This window comes from Nannobrachium achirus, assembly GCF_963921795.1.
Source record: "Nannobrachium achirus genome assembly, chromosome: 15".
Taxonomy (NCBI): Eukaryota; Metazoa; Chordata; class Actinopteri; order Myctophiformes; family Myctophidae; genus Nannobrachium; species Nannobrachium achirus.
In genome coordinates this window covers 544,762-567,182 of record NC_137822.1, presented here as the reverse complement: position 1 = coordinate 567,182, position 22,421 = coordinate 544,762, and the positions used below count along the sequence as shown (strand labels likewise).

General features: G+C 41.5%; 1 protein-coding gene and 1 pseudogene across 11 annotated transcripts in view; one reads left to right on the top strand and one right to left on the bottom strand.

Moving 5' to 3' along the window:
- The first annotated feature begins 869 nt into the window (after positions 1-869).
- Positions 870-6,591, top strand: LOC308299121 (MAD2L1-binding protein-like; annotated as a pseudogene). Its single transcript has 4 exons — positions 870-881; positions 2,019-2,213; positions 3,502-3,975; positions 6,576-6,591. The product of its transcript is annotated as an MAD2L1-binding protein-like (transcript).
- Positions 6,592-13,294: 6,703 nt separating this feature from the next.
- fnbp1b (formin binding protein 1b) overlaps positions 13,295-22,421 on the bottom strand; it is a gene marked incomplete at its 3' end in the record, with an annotated part of 162,436 nt that continues 153,309 nt past the window's right edge. For 9 of the 10 annotated variants that reach the window (XM_080743105.1, XM_080743109.1, XM_080743103.1 and 6 more), the window contains 4 exons: positions 20,877-21,009; positions 19,407-19,537; positions 18,888-19,063; positions 17,688-17,866 (listed from right to left, as the gene is read on the bottom strand). In XM_080743105.1, the coding sequence (XP_080599231.1) occupies positions 17,688-17,866; positions 18,888-19,063; positions 19,407-19,537; positions 20,877-21,009 (619 nt within the window). Of the gene's footprint in view, positions 13,785-17,687; positions 17,867-18,887; positions 19,064-19,406; positions 19,538-20,876; positions 21,010-22,421 lie in introns of those variants that run through there. The other variant, XM_080743106.1, reaches the window with a different exon arrangement.

Below are 22,421 nucleotides of genomic sequence, written 5' to 3'. Positions count from 1 at the left end.
CTTTCCACTAATCTGTCAAACAATGATGTCACAAGATGATGGTTTCTGAACTTGAACTTCCAACAGCTCTCCTAAGACACTTGGACAGAGTAGAAACATTGCTATTTTATTATGAACATTAGTGAGGACTTAAGATAGGTTGAAAAGTGGTCTTTAAGTTAACATTGAGTGCTTTTTCCACCACTATACTGAATACACACAATTAAGGAACGACTTCATAACAACAAGCAACGACAGTTAAGCACAGTGTAGTCTATTAGGTGTAGCCTACTTTACTTGAGTATTTACTTCTACTCTACATCACATAGGCAAATATTGTACTTTTACATTTATTTGAAAACGTTAAACTAGTTTACTATTTACATTGCGGATATTAATTAATTATAAAACTTACATAAATCACTTTAACCCTGTTTCATACCACAAGCTCACAACGTGTTGCATAGGCCTAGTTGTAATTTGTGAGTACAGTCCTACTTTTTCCACCGTTGGTATTTGCAGTCTACTAGTGCAGACTGTGCAGTGTCGCTTGCCGAACAGAATAGATAGGCCTATAGTCTAAATCAAGGCTTACACTTTCCCCATTGAACTATCACTATTCACTAATTTCAAATTGTAAAACCTTCTGGTTAAATTAAACTGAAATACTCGATTTATTCAAAACATTTAGGCAATTCAACGTACACAACTGACGAGCTGGCTGTTCAAAAGAAATAAATGGTTATGACTAAACACCTTTACCGCGGCACAAATCCGTCAACAAGGACGGAAAAGTGGAATAAACTTCAAAACCCACGCTAAATTAAAGTCAGAGAGTTACTTACAATGAAGTTGAAATTATGATTTTGGTGAGTTTTTATTGATGTACGATGGACGGTCTGGTAGGCTACTTACGCACGTATCACAGACGACCACTGTCGACCAGACGTCAGATGATGTCGAGTGAATGACCGTTGCTGTGAGACTCCCTAGAATCAAGTAGCCTAAACGGGTTAACATGCTAAAATAAAAGCCCATGTAGGCCTACTGTTAATTATTAGTAGGCCTATTAGTATTATTATTAGCGGTCCACTCACTCTGCTCCTCAAACCTCCAAGTAGGTCTATTGAAGGCTGGCCTGGGTTGTTCCACAAGTTTCCGCGGGAGTTTACTGGAGTGGAGACTATCAGGACCAAACTTCCGGGTTAACAGCAGACATACAAGCTCACGTCGCGTCGCAGATGCAACCCGTTGTGAGCTTGTAAATCGGCGGCGGAACCTCGATGCAGACGTTTGCGCAATGCACTATGGGGCGTTGGAAACTCGTGGATAGACAAGATGATGTGCATGGTGAACTCCGCCATCTCGTGGCAAAATAAAGCAACTGCAGAGCCATACAATGATTTCATCTGGTAATATTAGGCTATGCTGCTGTATACACAAACAAGACACATTTGCTATATTTATCATTGGATGTACGGCTACTTTTCTTTTTGTAATATTGTAAATCACTCTGGATTAAGAGTGTCTGCTAAATGCCTACATTGTAGGCCTAATGATATTCTGTCTGTCTGTCGTATCTAAAGTAAACATACTGGTAGTATCCACTGTCGATTGACTGTTCACATAGGCCTATTTACAGACATTACTGGGGATATATTTAATCTGTCAACATGAAAATCATAGACATGTACCAAATAAAACTGTTCTATTTCACTAATAATACACTAAGGTCTGCTCTGCAAGAAAGTAGTTCCCGGCCAGGCAGCAGAAACAACACAGGTGCAGATAATTGGTGCACTGTGGAACACTGTGGAAAGAAATAACGCACCTGGGTTTGATATAAACTGATTCAAGGTGTGGGTTATAGTCTCATATACCACAGCAACCAGCCAATCAGAATCAAGGAATGGAACTAGCCGTTTTAGAATTATGAATAAACGTGTTCACTGACAATCTTTTCGACAGATGGAGTTCGACAAGATTGTAGCCCCCTGCCTGAAGGGTCCTGAGGCCCTGGTTGTGACTCCCACCGGCAGGATGCTGCTGCTGAGGTGGTGACAAGAGCCCAGGAGGAGGGTCGTGTGGATGTGGTCTTCCCTGTAACTGTGAGCCAGGATGGCTGCTGTCAATTTGTCCCTGAGATCCTCAAATGTGTCCTCTACCAGAGACAGCAGCTGCCCATGACCTATGACCAGTTGAAGTGTTCTCAGAGATGTCAAGCTTCAAAGCAGGTTAGTTGAGTTACAGTTGGTCAGTTAGTTACAAAGAAGTTCTGCAACTATCTTATTTTCTTAAAGACCTTTTTGAGCGGTGCACCTATGGGGCTTTTAAGCCGCGACATCATTTTGTAGTCAGACCTCCAAGCAGATCTATTGTCAATATCTGTCCCTCGCTATTTCAACAGATCCGAGACAAAAATAACGACTAAAGTACAATTCTACCACTTTCCTTTCAACAACAAAGAGAAGAAAAATTAGTAAAATAGTAAAAATCTTACTCTTAAAATTTTTACTTTTACTCGATTCACGGGCGCTGGGGCCTTTTGGCCCCAAAGGTTCTCCTCTGCCTACAAAATTATATCAGACTTAACAGCCCCATAAGGAGCCAACCGCTTCTACATCTGGGTTTGTCCATTTATCCAGAGAAAAGGGTCGCCCATGGGCACATTGGCCAAGCTTTGCGGAACGCTTAATGAAATTAACTCATAAATAGCACCGCTCACTTCACTTGATTTCTATTCGTATTATTCAAATCTTGAAGCGTTTTGATAATAAACTAAAATGATTGGTCTAACTGACCACTTACACCTTATTTTACACTTTGACACAAAGATGTCAAAGTAAAGAATTGCTAAAATAGCCAATCTACAAGCTCACAACATGTGTTGTCATGACGTGTTTTGAGCTTTTAATTTGAACTATTTTTGAGAATTATTGTCAGGAAAACATATTCTGTTTCCCACACAATTGATAATTTTATTCAAATTGATTATATTCATCAATTAAACCAATGACAGTATTTTGATGAACTGTTGCATCCCTACACCAAAGTCATATTTTGGGGATCCTTTGTTTTTAATTGACCTGAAATATGTTTTCTGTTCTCTCTAGAACAAGGAGGTGGCAAGCTGGAGAGCAGTGCAGGCAGCAGACCTGGGCAGGAAGAGCTGAAAGAGCTGTTCTCCTTGAGCCTGGTGCCTCGTGTACTCTATTGTCCTGCCCCCCTGTCCTGTATGAGGTCAACATGGACTCACTTTTAGTCGCTCCAGAATTCATTGACAAGCAGACAGATAAAAATAGACATTTCGACCGGTAAGGTCTACTTACTTTTCGACCTGTAAGGTCTTCTTCAATATATTATACTGAAGTACTGAATACTGAAGTAGACCTTACCGGTCGAAACGTCTATTTTTATCTGTCTGCGTGTCAATAAATTCTGGAGCGACTAGTATTACTGCTTTGGCAGTTATAGCTCAGCACAGAAGAACGGAGGATGTGGGTTATTTTTTCTTTGAATGAGGTCAACATGGAGGCACTCATTTTGTCTCGTGGAGATCAGAGCCAGCAGTTGTCATCGTGCTTACGCAAGTCTTTCGCACACTTTTGGTGGCTGATCATTTGTCTGATACCACACCTGTGCGCCTGATATCACCACAATCTTGGTTCTGGCACACAGCAGGGAATGTGGTGTTGGCTGGTTCCAGCCCAAACTAGACTTTAAAGTGCCAACCCGGGTAAAAAGGCAAGTTATTGCCCTGTCAACAGACAGTTGCATCGGTAGGAACCTCAGCCCCTACAGCCATCAAGTTATTGCCCTGTCAACGGACAGTTGCATCGGTAGGAACCTCAGCCCCTACAGCCATCAAGTTATTGCCCTGTCAACGGACAGTTGCATCGGTAGGAACCTCAGCCCCTACAGCCATCAAGTTATTGCCCTGTCAACGGACAGTTGCATCGGTAGGAACCTCAGCCCCTACAGCCATCAAGGGAATACGTTCATGACAAGGGGAATACAATTTATGATCTTGAGATGTTCATTCCTAATTCTCATTTTCAATTCTCATTCATGAGAATATGAATGTATAATTTAGTTTATACTGCTCAAAAGCAATGTAGTAACACACCTGAAATCCTGGATCCTTATTGTCAAGTGTCTCATTAACCCTTCTGTTGTGTGGTCCATGCATATCATTCATATATGCAGCATGCCTGGTCTTCAACCAGCCAAAATGTTCACGTTCCCCCCGTTTTCCACTCCCTCCATTGGTGCCCAGTTGCTGCCTGCACAGAGTACAAAACACTGACGTTGTTGGCCTACACCCTACAAGGTAACCAAAAACTCTGGGACAACGCTCGACACGTCCCAGACCCTTCTCCCTCCTGGCTCGCAAACTGGAACAAAGAATCAGAAAATACTTCATTGTCACACCTTAAGAAGTTTATGAAAAATGCCAAAAACAGGAAAATGGTCCGAGATGTCATTTAAAAGTAATCCAGCAATTGTTTGGCATTCTATTGCGTTTATAAATATATTGTCTATTAATGTGGCTGTTTCTGGTGTAATTCGGCTGGGCTTAGTTATAACTGTGAATAAACTATTGCTGTACATTGCATTTATGAAATCTGTTATTTTAGGGTTCCCATGAGGGTTCAGAAGGTCACATTGAGGTCCCCACAAAATATATGTACCTTGTTATTTATGTTACCAAACATGCTGTCTATTTTTTGATTACATGTATCTATACAGGTTCCTGGTGTTCTATATACACAGGTAATGATTATATTTTTTGAGTCTGCAACAGCAATTTCAATGGTGATACATTCCATGATTCCATCAATGGTGGTTGACATTGCTGGAATCATGTTACATGTTAGAGCCGCATCCACATAGCGCAATCCTCCAGATTTTGTATGGGTCCTATCCATGGTGAACAACTCATAAGTTATAAGTTATTTTCAGGGTCATTCAAATGTCAGCTACTTTCTGTTACTGTACAGTATATTGTATAGCGTCACTGTCTGTCAAAACCTAAATTTTTGAGGTTTTAGATTTTTTTTTTGCATAAATCAGAGCTATTGAACATCCTTTACATCTGAGTGTTGGTTAAAATAATATTGAACCAATGGAAAGTAGTAAAAAGTGCTTGGGACAAAACCACCTACAGTAACTCCACACTTTCTGCCAAACCAGCTAACTCCACCCGATTGGCCCTGTCTTTTTTTCATAAATATGTGCAATTGAACACCCTTTACGTCTGTGTGTTGGTTAAAATAATATTGAACCAATTAAAATGAGTAAAAATCCCTTCGGTCAAAACCTCCTTACTCCACTTCAGCTCATTTTCCAGAAAATGAACATTTTGGAGTTAGGAGGTTTCGGCCTGACAGCAGAGTTAGTAAATACAATATTAACATTTTTCATAGTTTACCTAAATCTAAATACAGTTCTTCTCAGTTTAAGGCTAATTTACATGTATGCACTGGATACATACCGTATGTGTGTGGTCAAAAATGATGTGTTTTCAGTTGTTTTAAGAATACACAATTGATAGATTTCCTTTTAGCAGTCTTCACAGATCACATATTTGATGCGGTGCATTTAATAACCATTAAGGCCCATTCCCACTCGGCCAGATAACAGATTAAAAAAAAATCTCTTGCTCCAGATAAAAAAATCTCTTTCTCCATTCAAGTGGATGGTAAGATATAGATAAAATAAAAATCACACCCGTGTGAAGTGGAGCTGTGTGTGTGTGTGTGTGTGTGTGTGTGTGTGTGTGTGTGTGTGTGTGTGTGTGGATCATGTGTACCGATTTTTGTGACATTTGAAGAAAATATGTAGGAAAAGGAGCAAAAAGTGTGTTTTGGAGAAAATTCAAGATGGCGGAAAATCTATCATGGCGCAAATGGGCGTGGCCTATATGGGGAGATGCGTCATGACCCAAGGAATCCAGGGAAAAAATATTTTTAATTTTCCGACCTACGGTTCAAGAGTTACAGGCCAAAACGTAAAGTGGGGTGTTATGGCGCCACCATGCGGCCAAATGACACAATTATTTTTTATTTAATCCTTGAAATCATTATGAACCTCCTCTCCAAGTCTTGAAACTCTAGCCCCTATGGTTTGCGAGAGACAAATAATTGAATGTGAGTTTTTGCGATTCCCATTATAAGTCAATGGGGAAAATTAATTCACTAATAAATTAATATCAATTAAACTATAGAACCTTTCTCTTAGAAAAGTAATAGCCCACGATTCCCGAGTAAGCCGTTCGATTTGACATATGGCGCGAGTGTGTGGTGGCAAAACTGTGGGACTAGTGGCGTGCCGAAGTTTAGGAAGTTCAGGCTACATACAGACACACAGACAGACACACAGACAGACAGACCCACACGGCCACGTATAGGGAGCCTGTGCTTCACACAGCTCCAAAAAATCTTACCTTCCACTTGAATGTAGAAAGAGATTTTTTTATCTGGAGAAAGAGATTTTTTTTATCTGTTATCTGGCCCAGTGGGAATGGGCCTTTAGTATTGCAAGGGATTTAAAGTAGCAAAAGGGAATTTAACTTATTGGCCATGTTTGTGGCACAGGAGCAGCTACATCTAATACACCGATTATGATAAACTCTTTGATAAAGTGCATGTAGATATATTTCTGGATAGTGATTTAGTTAAGTATCTATTTGATAACCATACATTTGCTATCTCCAATTTCATACATAAAGCCTGGAATAGAAGAAGACATGCAACTTACACATAGACAGTGGCACTGTGATGGATCATACCAACCTATTATTCAAGTCTGTTTCTTGTCCTGTTTTTGTTCATTCTGTCTCTCTCTCTCTCTCTCTCTCTTGCCCTCCACTCTCGTTCAGAACAACAACTGATGTACTTGTGATCTTAATTATGCAGTATTACTTTATTTTGTTTATTTATTTGTTTTTGTGTCAGCTTGTTGGCACTGGGAAAAGAAGAAAAAAGAAAATGTATGTGAAAAAGAAAATGTTATGTAATTGTGTCTGAATAATCCCGTAAGGGATGGGCTGCGAAAGGCAGCCAGACACGAAAATAAAATCATTCATTCATTCATTCATTCATGAACTTGTGAAGCCAGGTGTACTAAGGTACGGTAAAAGAACTTCTGGGAACTCAGATTAAGGTACGGTAAGCATATAACCTTTAGATGACATGTTGTGTCGTATAGGGTTTAGATCCATTTTAAACGGTGATTGATATAAATTATAGTAAAACAAAAATAAAACAAAAAAAATGTAATTGTTAAAAAGTTAAATGTCTATATTCTGAATCAGCTATAGAATAGATCTATCCTAAGGTCAATAATATCTTCATTTTATTGTATTCCAGTTCCAAATTCGTAGGCTAATTTATGTGTTTCATTACTTTCATTTTCAGTTAACTTTTTCTTTCTTCTTCTTTTAATCATGTATCCTGACCTGAAAATGTTATCTGTTCACTAAAGCAGGGGTCTTCAACAGGGGGTCCGGGACCCCTAGGGGGTCCTCAGAGTTACTACAGGGGGTCCTCCAAATCTTTGTGTGATAGAATTTTTTTTTTCCTTTTTATATTAACCACTAGTCACTGTCCATATTCTGAGAAGTTTAGCCAAAAATAGACGATCTACAAGCTCACGTGAGCTTGTAGATTGGCTATTTCTTGGCAAAAAGGTTTGGTGTAGAGGGGGAAAAAGTGAAAGGTCTTATGTATTGTTTATTATGTATCGACGGTCGAAGTGAAAACTGAAAACACAAATTGACATACGGTAATACACTGATGATTGTGCTGTCAAACGATTAAACTGTATTGAATCTATGATAAGGTTGTGGGGGTCCCTTCTTCATCTCTCTCTCAACTAGGGGTCCTTGGCCTGAAAACGTTGAAGACCCCTGCACTAAAGAGTTGGAGAGGCACATTGTTGAACACTCAGAGAATATATGGTTATTTAAGTGTAAGTGAGCAAAAATCACTTCTGGTGTGGGATTATGGCAAATGTATTCTTTTTGAAAAACAATACGCATAGAAAATGACATAAGACATGACCATCTGCTTACCAAGTATATTTAATTGGCACAGTTAACACAATACAAAGTATTCAGTGCTCCAAAAACACAAGCATAGGCTACCAAATGGAACACAAACGAAAAGTGCAAAAACACACCATTTGGTAGACTTTACAAAAACAAAACAAACAAAAAAAAAGAGACAGAAAAAAGAAGTCTTACTTAGCAAAGCAGAAAAGGTAACAGTATAACTTCAATAGTTAAAATAGATATTTTTCCTTTTTTTTCTTTCTTAGTTTAAAATGTATTTATATATTCATATACTTTCTCTAATTCCAATAAGCCATTTCTTCTGTACAGATATAGCCTTCTCTGGTGAACTGGCTAAACATTGGTAGACGTGGCTTTCTGTACACTGTCAAAATGTCATAGAGTTAATTTTACGCTGAGGAGTGTGTACAAGTCTGACCAAATGGACTTGTACACTCCCCAGAGTTACAAATGGTGTAAATTAACACTGAGGACTTTACTGAATAAAGCTACCGCTCTCCCTATAACTCGCTTTGTGTGCTTCACCTAAATGTTCTGCCATCCATCTCACCAACTTTTACATTATTTGACTCTCATGAATATTAGATTTTTTATTTTAATGACACAAGTGGCTTTTTTGTCATAATATTCACAGGTCAAGTTAAGGGTGGGCCAAAACTGGGGCTCTATTGACTTGATTCCCTGCCGGAAGCAGGTATTTGCATTAGTCGTTGCGCCAGTTAACCATCGAGACCAATTGATTCACTGTTTATTCCAGATTTGACACTAATAATGTCAATCGCTACTACATTTAAAAATGTATTAAAATACTTAGACTGAGACGAGATCTTGACAACGGCTTAAAAAGTTTAAAAGAAAACAAAACAGAAAGGATATTTATTACACATATTTGCAGTTAAGGGATTTCAGTCCGACATTTAGGCAGATCATTCAGTCAAGTTGCTGGTAAAAAACAGGTGCAACTTTTTTTTTCTCCAGCTTAAACATAAAAAGCGAAACATTTCTTCGACCCAATGTCATCAAAAAACAAAATAAAAAAGTTAACACCATGTATGTGCCTTTGAGATAGGGAAACAGTGGACACAATTGGAATCTGTAGTACGACAGAATCTCTTGTTGCCCCCAAACAAAGCTGAAAAATCTTTTTTTAGTTTACCACGGACGACATCAGCATTGTTATTTCAGTTTTCAAATAGTGGTAAGAATAAAAACCGGTTAACAACACGAACCCTATAGCAAACATTTGATAAGGAAACAGCCGATCTACAAGCTCAGATCTATAACAAGCTGATCAACGCGTCCCTGCGCCACGCGCTGTGAGATCGTAGAACGGCTCTTTTCTGCAAAGAGATTTGCCGCAGATGGGGAAAAAGGAGACGAGCATAGCATAGACACTCCGGTCAACCAAGTATATAATAGGTTTTAAGTGGTTTTAAGGCCCAAAAATGAGAACCGTGCCTCCTTTAACTATTTCAGTCACATGACTTTGCGAGGGGAGGGAATCACAGTATATTTTCATATACAGTAGACAGCAGTAGACAGACCATACTAAAAGCATTGGATATAAATCGGGGGTTGGGGGGGGGGGGGATTGATGCTTGGACCGTTACGGAGACATTTGACACACCCGTGGTATTGACCAGGTGATCAATAACTGTAAACTATCACGACCATTTGCTTTTTAAACGGGACGCCACCGAGTCTGAGACACTGTTACAACCATACCGTGTGTGATCATCACAGTATAACATTCATAACCCACCCAACCATAGTACGATTGAGATAAAAATTGCTTCGAGCAGTGGTTCTCAAAGTGGATTCCAGGGACTCTGTGGGTTCCTTTAGGAGGGTCTAAATTGACTCTTACAAGTCTGTAACTCTGACAGCATACAAATGGAACCAAATTTGGTTCCATTTGTACACTGTCAGAGTTAAGGGAAGACCTTGGAATTTAAAAGTTTGAGAAACACTGGCTTAGAGTGACGAGATTAAAGCTGCAATCCATTACCTTTTGTATGTGTGTGTGTGTGAATAAAACGTTATTTGAATTGCCCTGTCATGGTCGACTGTTACAGCAATACATCTTCACAAGGTGGTTGTTGTAGCTGGTCTCCCTGCTCTTCTATGTTACAGCAATACATCTTCACAAGGTGGTTGTTGTAGCTGGTCTCCCTGCTCTTCAAACCTGCGGTCGGGTAGGACACCTACTGGTTGATGAGAGGCATTGCACAAAATTCAAGAGCGTAAGCCCCCCGAGTTCGATTTTGAGGGTGGGAACCTAAACCTTGCGGATTGCAGCTTTAATCCAGGTAATACTGGAAGGGCATCACTCGCTCACTGTTTAAAAGGACACAGGATCGGGTAAACGTGCTTTTCCGAGAAACAAAACATCAGTCAGCAAAGAACGAACAACATAATAAGAGCTTTCTTTCAAAAACATTTCTTTTTTATAAATTAAAAACAAAACAAATCAACCACAGGCACAGAACCCCGGAAGGTGGCGTAACGTAACAGGTTAATTAAGGAGGTGGAAGACCAGGCAAATGGGGGGTGGGGGGGTGTTAACTGAATATCAGAAAGGGTCAGTGGCGGCAACAACGGCGCGGCAGGGAGGCGTGGGCAAGACACCAACCTCCCTGGTCTGCCAGTGGAGGGGCTTAGGAGGAGGACGAGGAGGAGACAGGGCAAGCATGCAAGAAACCCTCAACGACCACACAGCGCTCAAAGCAGCCAATGTAAAGACGCTTGAGGAGGGAGCGACCGAGAGAGGGAGAGGAGGGGAGAGGGTTAGGAAAGGAGGAGATGCGATGAGATGTGAGAGAGTCAAGGAGAGGCAATAAACGTGACACCAGTGAGAGAGTGTAGGCGAGTGAGTGATGGAGTTGGCGCACGGCGGTGCGGCTCGCCCCGGGAAAATAGCCGAACCTAGAAGCCGACACCGTCGTGAGACGATGAGTTTAATCCGTTAAGGCCCGAGGCAGATTCTGCAAATGCCTTCTAAACCAGTTGTTCTCAAACCTTTTTGTAATTAAAAATCATTCAAATTGTTTTCAAACTTTCTTTTTTTTTTTTTTTTTTAATGTTCCAAAATAGCATAGGCAACGTGAAAATCTAAAATGACACATAAGACGGTTTTAATGGGCTGAAGTGGAATTAAACACTTCTAGGGGTGATTTTAACATCTACTCTAAGAGTTTTGCGTACACCCCAGACAGTTTCGAGTCAATATTTCATGCATGAACTTGATGGATTTGCATGCATGGACTGGATGCAACATTACAGTACCGATAATATTATCAGCTAATGGAAAAACTATGGTCTCCCCATTCTTTAGATTAGGTTAGGCTTAGTGGAGGGGAAGGGTTCTGATCAAATGGATGTTACATATCTAAATATTGAATCAAGCAACTTAAAAACTGGCTGGGGTGAACGCAATACAGCCACACAAGAAGCTCAAATGACCTCAGAAGTGTCTCAAGTGTCACTATGAGACTGGATACCAGTCCCAGATGTACTCCAAGTCAGGGGGAGTTATTATGGTTGATGTGGAAAAATATGCACAACATGATTCTGAGGAAATCACACAATACCAAGATGTTCAAAGAGTTATGTCACACACACAAAAGAAAAAGAAACATGTACCCTACACATAAATACTGTATCTCTGTCCTTCCCTCACGCATGGTTTGAACCTGGTGATATAGCGCTGATTTTGAGAGTGGAATGAATGGTAGGTTGTCTTAAAGCTGCAATCCATGACTTTCTTGAGTGAATAAAGCGTTATTCTGTCGGTCAATCGGTATGGAACGGTATGTTAAAACAATATAACTAACGCAACTGCAGTGTTTTTTTTTTTTCTTTTCGTCTGATTCATCTGGTTTCCAGGCCTCCCTAAAACACCTTCCCTAGACAACGCTCCACACGTCCTAGACTCTGTAGGAGACTGTGGAATAAACTCCTTCCTGTAGTCAGAACTACAGCCTTGCTCCCAGTTTCCCGCCGTAGTCTGAAGACTCACCTCTTCAGACTCACCTCTTCAGACTCCACCTCACCTCCTAGTAGGGCATTCACCAAATATTCGAATATCAAAGTCACTATTCAACGTTGTTCACCAAAGTCGAATATTCCATTTTTTGTTTGTCTCTCTCTTTAAAACATATATAGTTTATAAAACTTGGCTAGATAGGAAGTCATAAGAATGAGTTGTCAATGCTCCTGGGGGATGAATTTGTTAATGCTCTATACCAGGGGTTCTCAAACCTTTTTAGGCGGTGACCCCCAAAATAAACATATTTGAACTGGGGAGCCCCACCCTGACAAGCACTTGGAATTGTAGGTATTACATTTAATGTGACTCGGTACTGCAGATAAATATTGTGAAAATAGCAGATCTACATGCTCACAACGCCTCGCAACGCGAGGCGTTGTGAGCATGTAGATCGGCTATTTTGCTTACTTAATATTTGACAGTTTAGCCAGTCCTATTCGACTATTCGAATACTTTGAGGTCGAATAATTCAAATACTAAAAATCCCTATTCGTGAATGCCCTACCTCCTAGCACTCCTTACTCCTTCTATCCCTTCTTGTTACCTTTTTTTGTTTGTTTACTATGCAGATATATCTTTCTGTTTTCTTTCTTGACCACAGGATGTTAATTTAAATAGCATATTGTTTAGATTCTTTGAGGCACTACACTGTTCTCTCTGCACTCTACTTAGTGTACCGGTATGTGGCTGTATTTACCGTGCTTGTGGACTAGAGTTTGCGCTTTACTCTGCCTATTTAGATCTCACGCTTGTCAAGTCCGCTCCGAGTAAGAAATTGTATACTGTGGGGACACCCACTGGTTTACAAGAGGTACTGCACAGAGCTCAGAAGGCAATCGAAACAATGCAGTAGAAACGCCAGCGCTGGCGGAACGTGTCCCCACTCCCCGGGTTCGAATCCCAGGCAGCACAAGAAAGTGATGGATTGCAGCTATGACGCGCGCTGGGCAATTCTCTCAAGGAATGCCTTTTAAATCAGCGAATATGCTCTGTTTCAGTGACCGAACAGTGTGGCGTCTGTACGAATGGAACCAAATGGACCCTTACGAGGCCATGTGTTTGTGTCCTGATTTCGTATGTCCGTGGCAAAAATAGGATTTTGAGAAACGTGCACCACAAGCTAGCATGGCGATGACCCCCCGATTCATGTCTATCTCCAGCAGGTCTCTCCGTCCAGTTTCTGACCCCCCACCCCCCCCCCCCCCCCCACCCTGCCATACTGTACCTACTGTATGTGCAAGAGTGTGTTGTTGCAAAAGGTGAGGAGAGGGAAAAGCGGTATAAAGGGAAGAGAGAGAGAGAGAGACAATAGCTGCTATGAACACACAGACGTAGCCCAAGCGGAGTCAAGTTACATCGAGATGCAAAAGCTTTGCAGGAGACAACGTAGACAAAGGTCGATATTGTTTGTGCGTGTGATTGTTGTTGTACACGTGTTGACAAACGGAAAGGTTATCGGCATTAAAAAAAAGAAAACAAGTGGAGGGAATTTCTTTCACCGTCGCTTGACGACAGCGACTTTTACAGGAGATGCATAATACTATGTTGTTTTGTAAAAACTGAGATATTATGTTCTAAGTCAATGTGTTCATGGTTGACTTTGTCTCTCAGATTTTAGCGTGGTGGTTTCTCCCCAGGCTGCTTGCCCCGCCCGTCCTCATCCAGCCTCACACTTTTAGGAATCTGCAATTCAGAAAAGGAAATAAAAAACAAAAAAATAAGAAGAAAACGTTAAATATAGCTTTCAAGGAAATCAACTTGAAAACACAGCAACCCAAAAAATAGTCTGACAGATATATAGAATGAAGAACGAGAAGCAGTCATTACATTAACCACATGAACCCTAAAGCGCCCCCTGTCCTGGGGGCAAACATTAGCAGAACTACCGTTGTTGCCTATTGAGCTTGGCACATTTCCTGGGGCAAGCCAAGGAAGATCAAAGAAGGAATGGACACCGACGTCATTTTAGGCTCCATGGCCATCCGCCATGACACTTTGGGTGGCGGAAGTGGCACCGGAGGTTCGGTGAATAACATTAGCGGTGCCACTTCCGCCACCCAAAAGTGTCATGGCGCATGGACCGTGGTGTGGCAACTTCCGGGTGGGTGTCTTCTCCTTCTTTGAGCCTTCTTGGGGCAAGCTGCCCAGATTACACACCCGCTTCGGGCGTTATCATCCGATATCCTCGTGATTATCACTTCTTATCAGATTATCACTTCTTATCTCCCCTCAGTGGGACGCGATCCCGGACCATAGTAAATATGGCCACGTTACTCTACTTACAGAGTTACCGAGTGGCTTTCCAAACCTAATTTTTTTGTGTATCTTTGACAACATGGATACAGTCCCTTTGAGCCGCATTCGGACGCAGAAGCAGTCCCCTGGTCAATATTTACTATTCTGTCCATAGCGGTACATAACTCGGTAACGGCGCTGAGTCGGCTCATGCACCGGTCGCACCGTTCGTCACGGCGACTCGCTCGCTACCGCTCGCTCGCCGGTGACTCACAGGGCTCATCGGCGCCTGAGATGGCGCGCCTCCGTCGTGGATAGTGTGCCATGAACGGTAGCGCAGGATGGCTGCATGGGAAACCCGCGGTAGTCGTTTCAATTCCCATTAGGGGATTCCTTTTTTTTCCTGTAGAGCATTTCGATACACACGACTGATAAGTGCTTCAGTCAGCAAAGCATGGCCCTTCTCCCTGGATAATATCGGCTGATAAGACGTGATAATCTCCGATGGTATCGGATGATAACATTCGAATCAGGTGGATCACACATGTCACACGTGTCTTCTTATTTTTTTCACTCTCAAAAAGCACCTGCAATGTAGTGCATTTGAAACCACATTGCAGTGCACATCATGGGGTGATCACTGCTTGCCTCCTGTGAATTGTTTTATTTTATAATTTTTATTTTTTTATTTTTTTTAGGTCAGCAGACAAATTGCCGTGAGTGAGATGAAAAAACCCGGGTGAAATGTCAACCTGGCCAATCTCAACAGGAAACAACGTTACAAGCTCACAAGCTTGTCGATCGTCTATTTTTTCGGCAAAGAGATTTGGTGGAGGGGGGAAAGGAGATCAGTGTAGACCCCTGAGGGACTTCAGTCAACAGGGTCTATAGGGTTTAAGTGGTTAAACAGTTTTTTGGATGAATGGTGCCATGATGTCAGCATAGTACATTTTTCATAACTAGGTCAAAACTCTCAGTTAATTCACAATATTATTTTGTTTAGCAATTACTGTACCATGAGCAAAAATCTATTCAGCATAATTTCTGCTTTGGTTTATGTTCTAACATGAATGCAAGTTAAATGACATCTAAATTTAACCTGTCACAACATGCTGAAAGCACGTTATCACAAAATGGGATAGCATGCATGCACCACATTTCAATTGATCCTCCACAAAGGCCTATTCACACTTAGCACCATGACTACAGTATAACGATAACTATATCATTCACAATAGCACTTGTTATAATTGTGGAGTGACTGTGATCTCTGCCATCCACTTGACTTTCTTTAATGATATTTCTGTATCTTTTAGCAGTTCTAGTGCTTTGTGTGAATGGCCCTTACAGTATGAAATGTGCGTCCAGAGCTCTGATGTAAATGACATTTCCAACTTGAACCATAAGCTGTGACAGAAGACAAATGAGCAGTAACAACGGTTTTGTGACGAGAAAGCGGTTGTCTATATCTCAGCCCGCGTCTAAATCAAGAAATCCTCAAACTAAATCCGAGCAGCAGCAATATGCCTAATTTATGCTCTATGCCTCTATTGTAGGCATGCAACGTATGCAGTACGACAAAGTATAAAGAGCTGTGTCCACCAATAATGTTTTTCCTGAGCAAGTTTTGAATTGTTTACAGAGGGAGTGGCGCTTTTATGAACACCCCGGCAGCGCGACGAGGTGCCGAGCGTCTGTTTTGCGCTCGCAAGCTCACGCGTGGTGTTTTTGCACCATTGTGTTTTCAGCCGGAGAAGAAATCGCCTCAGTGGACACAGCCCCTACACTGGGCTTTAACATAAGCAGACATTTTGAATGGTAAGGAATGTTGCGGAACTCAAAAAAGACCACAAAAGTGCGTTCAAGACGGATCATGCTTTCATACGCACACGGCACACGCGCACACACACACACGCACACACACACACACACACACACACCCACACCCACACCCACACACACACACACACACACACACACACACACACACACACACACACACACACACAGAGGCGGCCCTCCACAACCCCATGCAAGAAAACCACAGAGCGTTAAACATCATGATGAGGCCTGCATGTCAGAAACGTCTCACCATAGAGTTTTAGTATCACATAATTGTCACTCCTGTATTCCTTTATGGGCCTGCAAAAACACAGCCCAACACTAGCATTACCAAATGCAACGACCTATAAAAGAGATGGCATTTCCTCTATGCATTATTTTTAAGAGACTAACCATTTGTAAGGGTAAAAAATAGTATCCTTAACAACTTAACATTTTATTTTATGTCAAACAATACTAATATTGAGCTATTAGCATGCAATACTACTCATGAGTGGGAGCATTTTTTTTTCTTTTTTTAAGCCTACAAAAATATTTTTTCTTCCATATGTATGTACTGTATATTACATAATATTCAAATGACCTTTTTTCTGTTTGCATGACTTCACATTGCACAACAGGCATGCTTTCCTATTACTGTAGGTACAGCAGACGACCAAAACACGATTGCTTTGGTTGCCGATTTGATCAGCAACTTGATATTGTTCATTGTCATATTCAGCGTTTTCGTAAAAATGGTCGCGAATGCGGTGGCTCCTTAGCACAAAGGCGCAAACATTTTGATTGAAGACGTGGACCGTATAATAAGCCACTATCCACCGGCCTAAACATGTCGGGCTCTGTGTAGAAATAGAGACAAAACAATACTTCCAAGCTCCCGCTGAAAACATCATTTACGACATGTATATGTAATATGTACAGTTGGTAACGGCCAGAGGGTACATAATAAGCACCTGCCCTGTCTTATCTTTTCCGACCACTAGAGGACACTGCAGTGAATATGAAAATTCTTCTCACTCACCCGACAGCAGCTTGTCTCAGTGTTCTCTGGGACATTGCCGACAATTAAATATCCCTCTTTTTTATGTTTCCTAAGAAATAGCGAAAATCTGCATGCTCACCCGTCATGGTGCGCCACGTTGTGAGCTTGTAGATTTGCAATGTTCGCAATCTTTTGAAATGGGGCCTAAGTGATTAACTCACGACTGGGTCCAGAAGGACACCAACATTCTCTTTGGGGGTCTTGAGTTAAAAGGTTCGGGAACCACTGTTGTCATAGCAATATATTAACCCCCCAACCCTAATCGAACCTAACCCAACTGTCTTTGTACAGGCAAATTTGATTGGTCCATCGCCGTTGTTGATGATGACGAGACAGGAAGTCAGGGCATATTCTGTGATCACATTGTCTTATCGGAATCACGTCCAGGAAAGAGAAGGATACATTTTTCTCACTCACAGCAAAGATAGAGTGAAAGAAAAAAAAAACACTTGTAAGTTATTTGGGAGTTAAATGTATGTCATAGCACCTTTGGCATTGGTTTCCAAAAAGACTTCGACGTAAGACGAGGGGACGTATCCCTCCTCGTCCTCGTTCCTGCGGACGCGCGTCCAGCCGTCTCCTTTGTCCTCCTCTATGACGTAGAGAAGCTCCCCCTCTGTCACGGAGATGGTGCCTTCATTTTTACCTGCAGGGGGCGACAACAGAGCAGCGTTGGTTTCCCGTTCAAAACTATGACGAAAAATGTTTGTCGACTACGAAAACTGAATGCCCTACCGAAGGTCTTAAAGGAGTGTGGATCACTAGCATCCTTTAAAATCGCCCTGAAAAACCACCTACAGGAAGCAGCCGTTCGCAACTGGTAAAAATAAACCTAGCCCAGCCCTACCCTCCCCTGCCCCTTCTTTGTATATACTTACTGTTTGTATAGACTTACTGTTTTTTTTTGTCCTTAACTTTTTTTACCGATAGTACTGTGTTCTATTCGACGGTCATTCAATGTTATATGAGATATGTTTTCCTGTGGAAATAAGCTTAGTCTTTTCTAGGATCTCCTTTTAGTAGACCTTGTACCAGTGAACTGTACCGTCATGAAACTGTACCTTTCCTATGCAAACACCTAATAAAGTATTCAATCAATCAATCAAATCAATCAATAAAAACTAAATAATAACTATGAGGACCAAAACTGAGACTATATAATCAGTCAATTTCGTTGACAAATAAGAACTAGACTAAAATGTTAGGGAGGGACTACTGGAGAAGAGGTCCAGTAGAACTAAAAGACAAGTCATTTTATGTTTGGTTGCACTCGGGTGTTATAAAATAGAAGATCTACAAGCTTATAGATTGGCTATTTTCAGCATCCAACCAAGCATAAAATCATGTGTTACGACTGATTGTGGGTTAATTCTTTTTGGACATTTGAAAATAGCCGATCTACAAGCTCACAATGCATCAAAAGATTGTCATATAATTTATACATTTGGAAACTTGTGAACTGGGACATTCAGCATAATGGTACTTTCTACTAGTGGTACATTCTTATACCAATACTTTTGTACCTTTACACAAGTAAATCCTGAATTATGTTACATATAACAGAGTATTTATGCATTGCAGTATTGATACTTTTACTTAAGTAAAACAACGTTATATAGACTGAACAAAGGGATTTGAAACATCTCCTGACCATTAGCCGGGCCTACCTTCAAAAGGGTACAGGGCTTTGCAGGTGCCAATGGTGGGCAGGGTCTCTTCATCGTCGAACTCGTCGTCAAACTCTGGTGTGCTGGAGGTAGGGAGGCTGGGGTTGGGGTTGGGGTTGACGCTGATTTTCACCTGAGTCTCCGAACTCTGCTCCTCTGTGTAACTGCCGTCCGGGCTGCTCAAAAGACAGCAAGCACGATAGCAGTGTTAAAAAACACATTATGAATACATGGTGTAATTGTCTGGAGAACAAACTATTGGGATGCAACAGTAACTCGAACTAATGATTTAATCTGTTGTAAAAACATATATCAATAATCAATTATTTAAAGTGGTTCTCGAAGTGGATAGTAGGGACTCATACAGTCTGTAACTTTAACAGTGTAAAATGGAACCAAATTAGTTTAGGGGAGACCTTGAAATTAGAAATTTTGAGAAATACTGATTTAACGAAATAATCAGTCAGTAAGCTGACGTGCGTGCGTGTGAGCGTGTGTGTGTTTGTGTGTATCCTATACCTCTCTCTGTCCTGGGCACAGTTGTTGCCCACAGGCGTGCTGGTGCTGTTCTGCGTCTCATAGAGGCCACTTTGTCTCCGGTGGGCGTCACTCTTAGACGGCATCCTGCCTTCCACCTCCGCTAACCAGCCCTGAAATACAAACACAACCATGTATCTAAAACAAACCAAAGTCAAAGACGCCCCCAAAGTCCCTGGCACAAAAGATATTTGTGCCGGGGACCCCCAGAAGTAGAGATTGGAGTTAGAAATTCTCGCTTAAAACAAAACTGAAGTACAGTAAGTAGCCTTGGCCATGTGATGGTCAGGAGCCTCCTTTTTCTGTAGCACGAAGCCGCTTGTGCACAAGTACATCCCCTGGACATGACGCTAGTATGTCGCAGGGACCTGAAGCCGATGCAACAAATGCCTTCTAAATCAGTAGTTCTCACAATTTATTTTGTGATAAGGACCCCCAAAATGTATTGGCCACCGACCCCCATTGTGTCAGAGACCCCCAGAGAACAAGATTTGTGTAAAATAACACTTGCTATGCATGCCATATGATGCATTATAAACATACTTATTGGGCATTAGAATCAGGTTATAACACTGGATACTTATATTTGCTGAACCAAACTAAAAGATTATTGAATATTTTTCAAACCCTTTCAAGATTCTTCAAAAATAGCTACGTAAAAGAGCTTGTAAATGTGCTATTTTTTAATAGCCAACAGAAATAAAATCGATTGGTTAATGTAGGATGGACTAAAATGTATACATTTTTGTAGGCAATGTATTAAAAGTTGTGATAAATATAGATACTCAATTAAATTATTATAGATTATAGACCCCCCCCCCCCCCCCTCTTGACCGGGAACGCATCTGTGTCACATAACCGCTTTAAGAGATATACAAGATATACAAGATATACAAGATATACAAGCTTGAAGATCTGCTATTTTTGAAAAACTTGACAATGTGTACAAATCTTTGAATATTATTTTAAAGCGACATTTTTTACTAAAATCTTTAACTTTAAGCACCACATATAAAGAAACATACGTTTTTCAGAAAACCATTAGGATATAGAAGATTTATTTTTGTATTTTTCAGGTCTTAATCACTATAACACAGTACTTGTACTTCATTAAGTCACACCACTGCATCTTCCCCTGCACTGAGGTTGGCCATAAAGCCCAGCTGGCCGCAGCGCTGGGAGAACACACACACACACACACACACACACACACACACACACACACACACACACACACACACACACACACACACACACACACACACACACACACACACACACGCGTGTTCTCCAAATAAGGAAGGGCAGCCAGATGCCTTGGAAGTCCCCGCGGGCTGTTTTGAAGTCCTCATTATTTACTGTCTTAGATAAGCCAAACAAGATTCCCCCGCCAACACTAACACGTCCATGAGGAGACATGAGAGCAGATGGGGGACATGCGACGTGACTCACCTCAAACTTCTGAACCTCAAACTGGAGCCTCTCGATGTTCTGTCCGACCTCCGCTAGCCGAGGGTCCACGCTGGCCGGGTCGCCCATCTGCGGGTTCTTCTCGTAGACGTCTTTCATCTTGGCCAGGGCGTCCCTAGATGTAGATGTAGGTTTTTTCGTAAATGAAAGCCCTACTTCATCATAGATGACTGTCACACAAAAATAGCAGATCTACAAGCCACAACATGGGGTGCCTGTAAATCGACTATTTTCACTATTTTAAAACATTTTTAGAATGATACATACAAAACAAACAGTTGTGGACATACAAGGTTTCCACCCGACAACAACGATATATACTGTATTAAAACTAGAAAGGCTAGAAAAGTGTTGTGAAACTGTGAAATTGTGAAACTGTGAAACTGTGAAAAAGAATGTGAAAGGAGCCTCCTGCATTAGGGTTTGGGGAGAGATGCCTATGATGAACATACATGTATTCTATTCTATTGCTAGTTTGACCAATCCAAATACTATTTAATCGTAAAATGGTGTTCTGTGTCCAGGCCTGGAGATCTCTTATCTCTGTCTGTCTGGCTCTCTTTTATGCCCATAAACTTACTGTATGGTGTTCCGTGTCCAGGCCAGTTTGTGACGTCAATATTATGACGTCGAAGCAAGGACGTGCTGGCCATTGGGAAAAGCGGGACAACTCCCGAACGGCCGGTTCATTCCCGGCCGGTCCTGGCCGGCCATTAGGAAAAAATAAATAAATAAAATGTCGGCCTTCGTTCCATTTTGGGGGCTGAGCGGCCAACAAAGTAAATTGTCACTGTCTGGCAGAAACCTTGTATCTCCAATGTGTACATTTTTAAGCAAAGCAAAGCCCTGCTTCATCATACAAGGCCGTCGCACAAAAGTAGTGAAAACAGCAGATCTACAAGCACACAGCGCCTTGCGGTGCGAGGCGTTGTGTGCTTATTAGGGCTGCAAGCGAACCTTCGGGGATTCGAACGTTCGTTCGTTACGTTGGCAATCGAAGTTCGAAATTAATGGGTTCAGGTTTTTTTCTTTTTTTTTCTTCTTTTTTTTACACGAAAAATAATTATCAGAATGTGATAGGCCTATTCAGAATATCACAGTAGTAGAGATAGCCAAATACGAAATAAGTTAGGCCTACCGGTAAACACTAACAGTTAATGGTGACCGTTATAGTAGTTATAAAATGCACCAGAACAGCTTGGAGCGATCAAGGACCGTCCTCCGCTCCAATTCCGCTCCTGTTTGGGGCCGTGAACCATTACAGCGCCTCGCTGACACACGCTTGTTGACAGTAGAGTGAGAGCAGCTGTGTGTGTGTGTGTGTGTGTGTGTGTGTGTGTGTGTGTGTGTGTGTGTTGGTGTGTGCTCTGAACAGCGAACACCCAGCCATCCACGCACCCAAAGATTAAACAGCCTTTCTCCTAAGCATGAGCAAAGATGGATTTCATTGCAACCCCCTAAAGGATCTATAATGCGATTTCAGGGGTTGTTACATCGAGACCAGTTTAGCCCGAACGAGACGCGCTC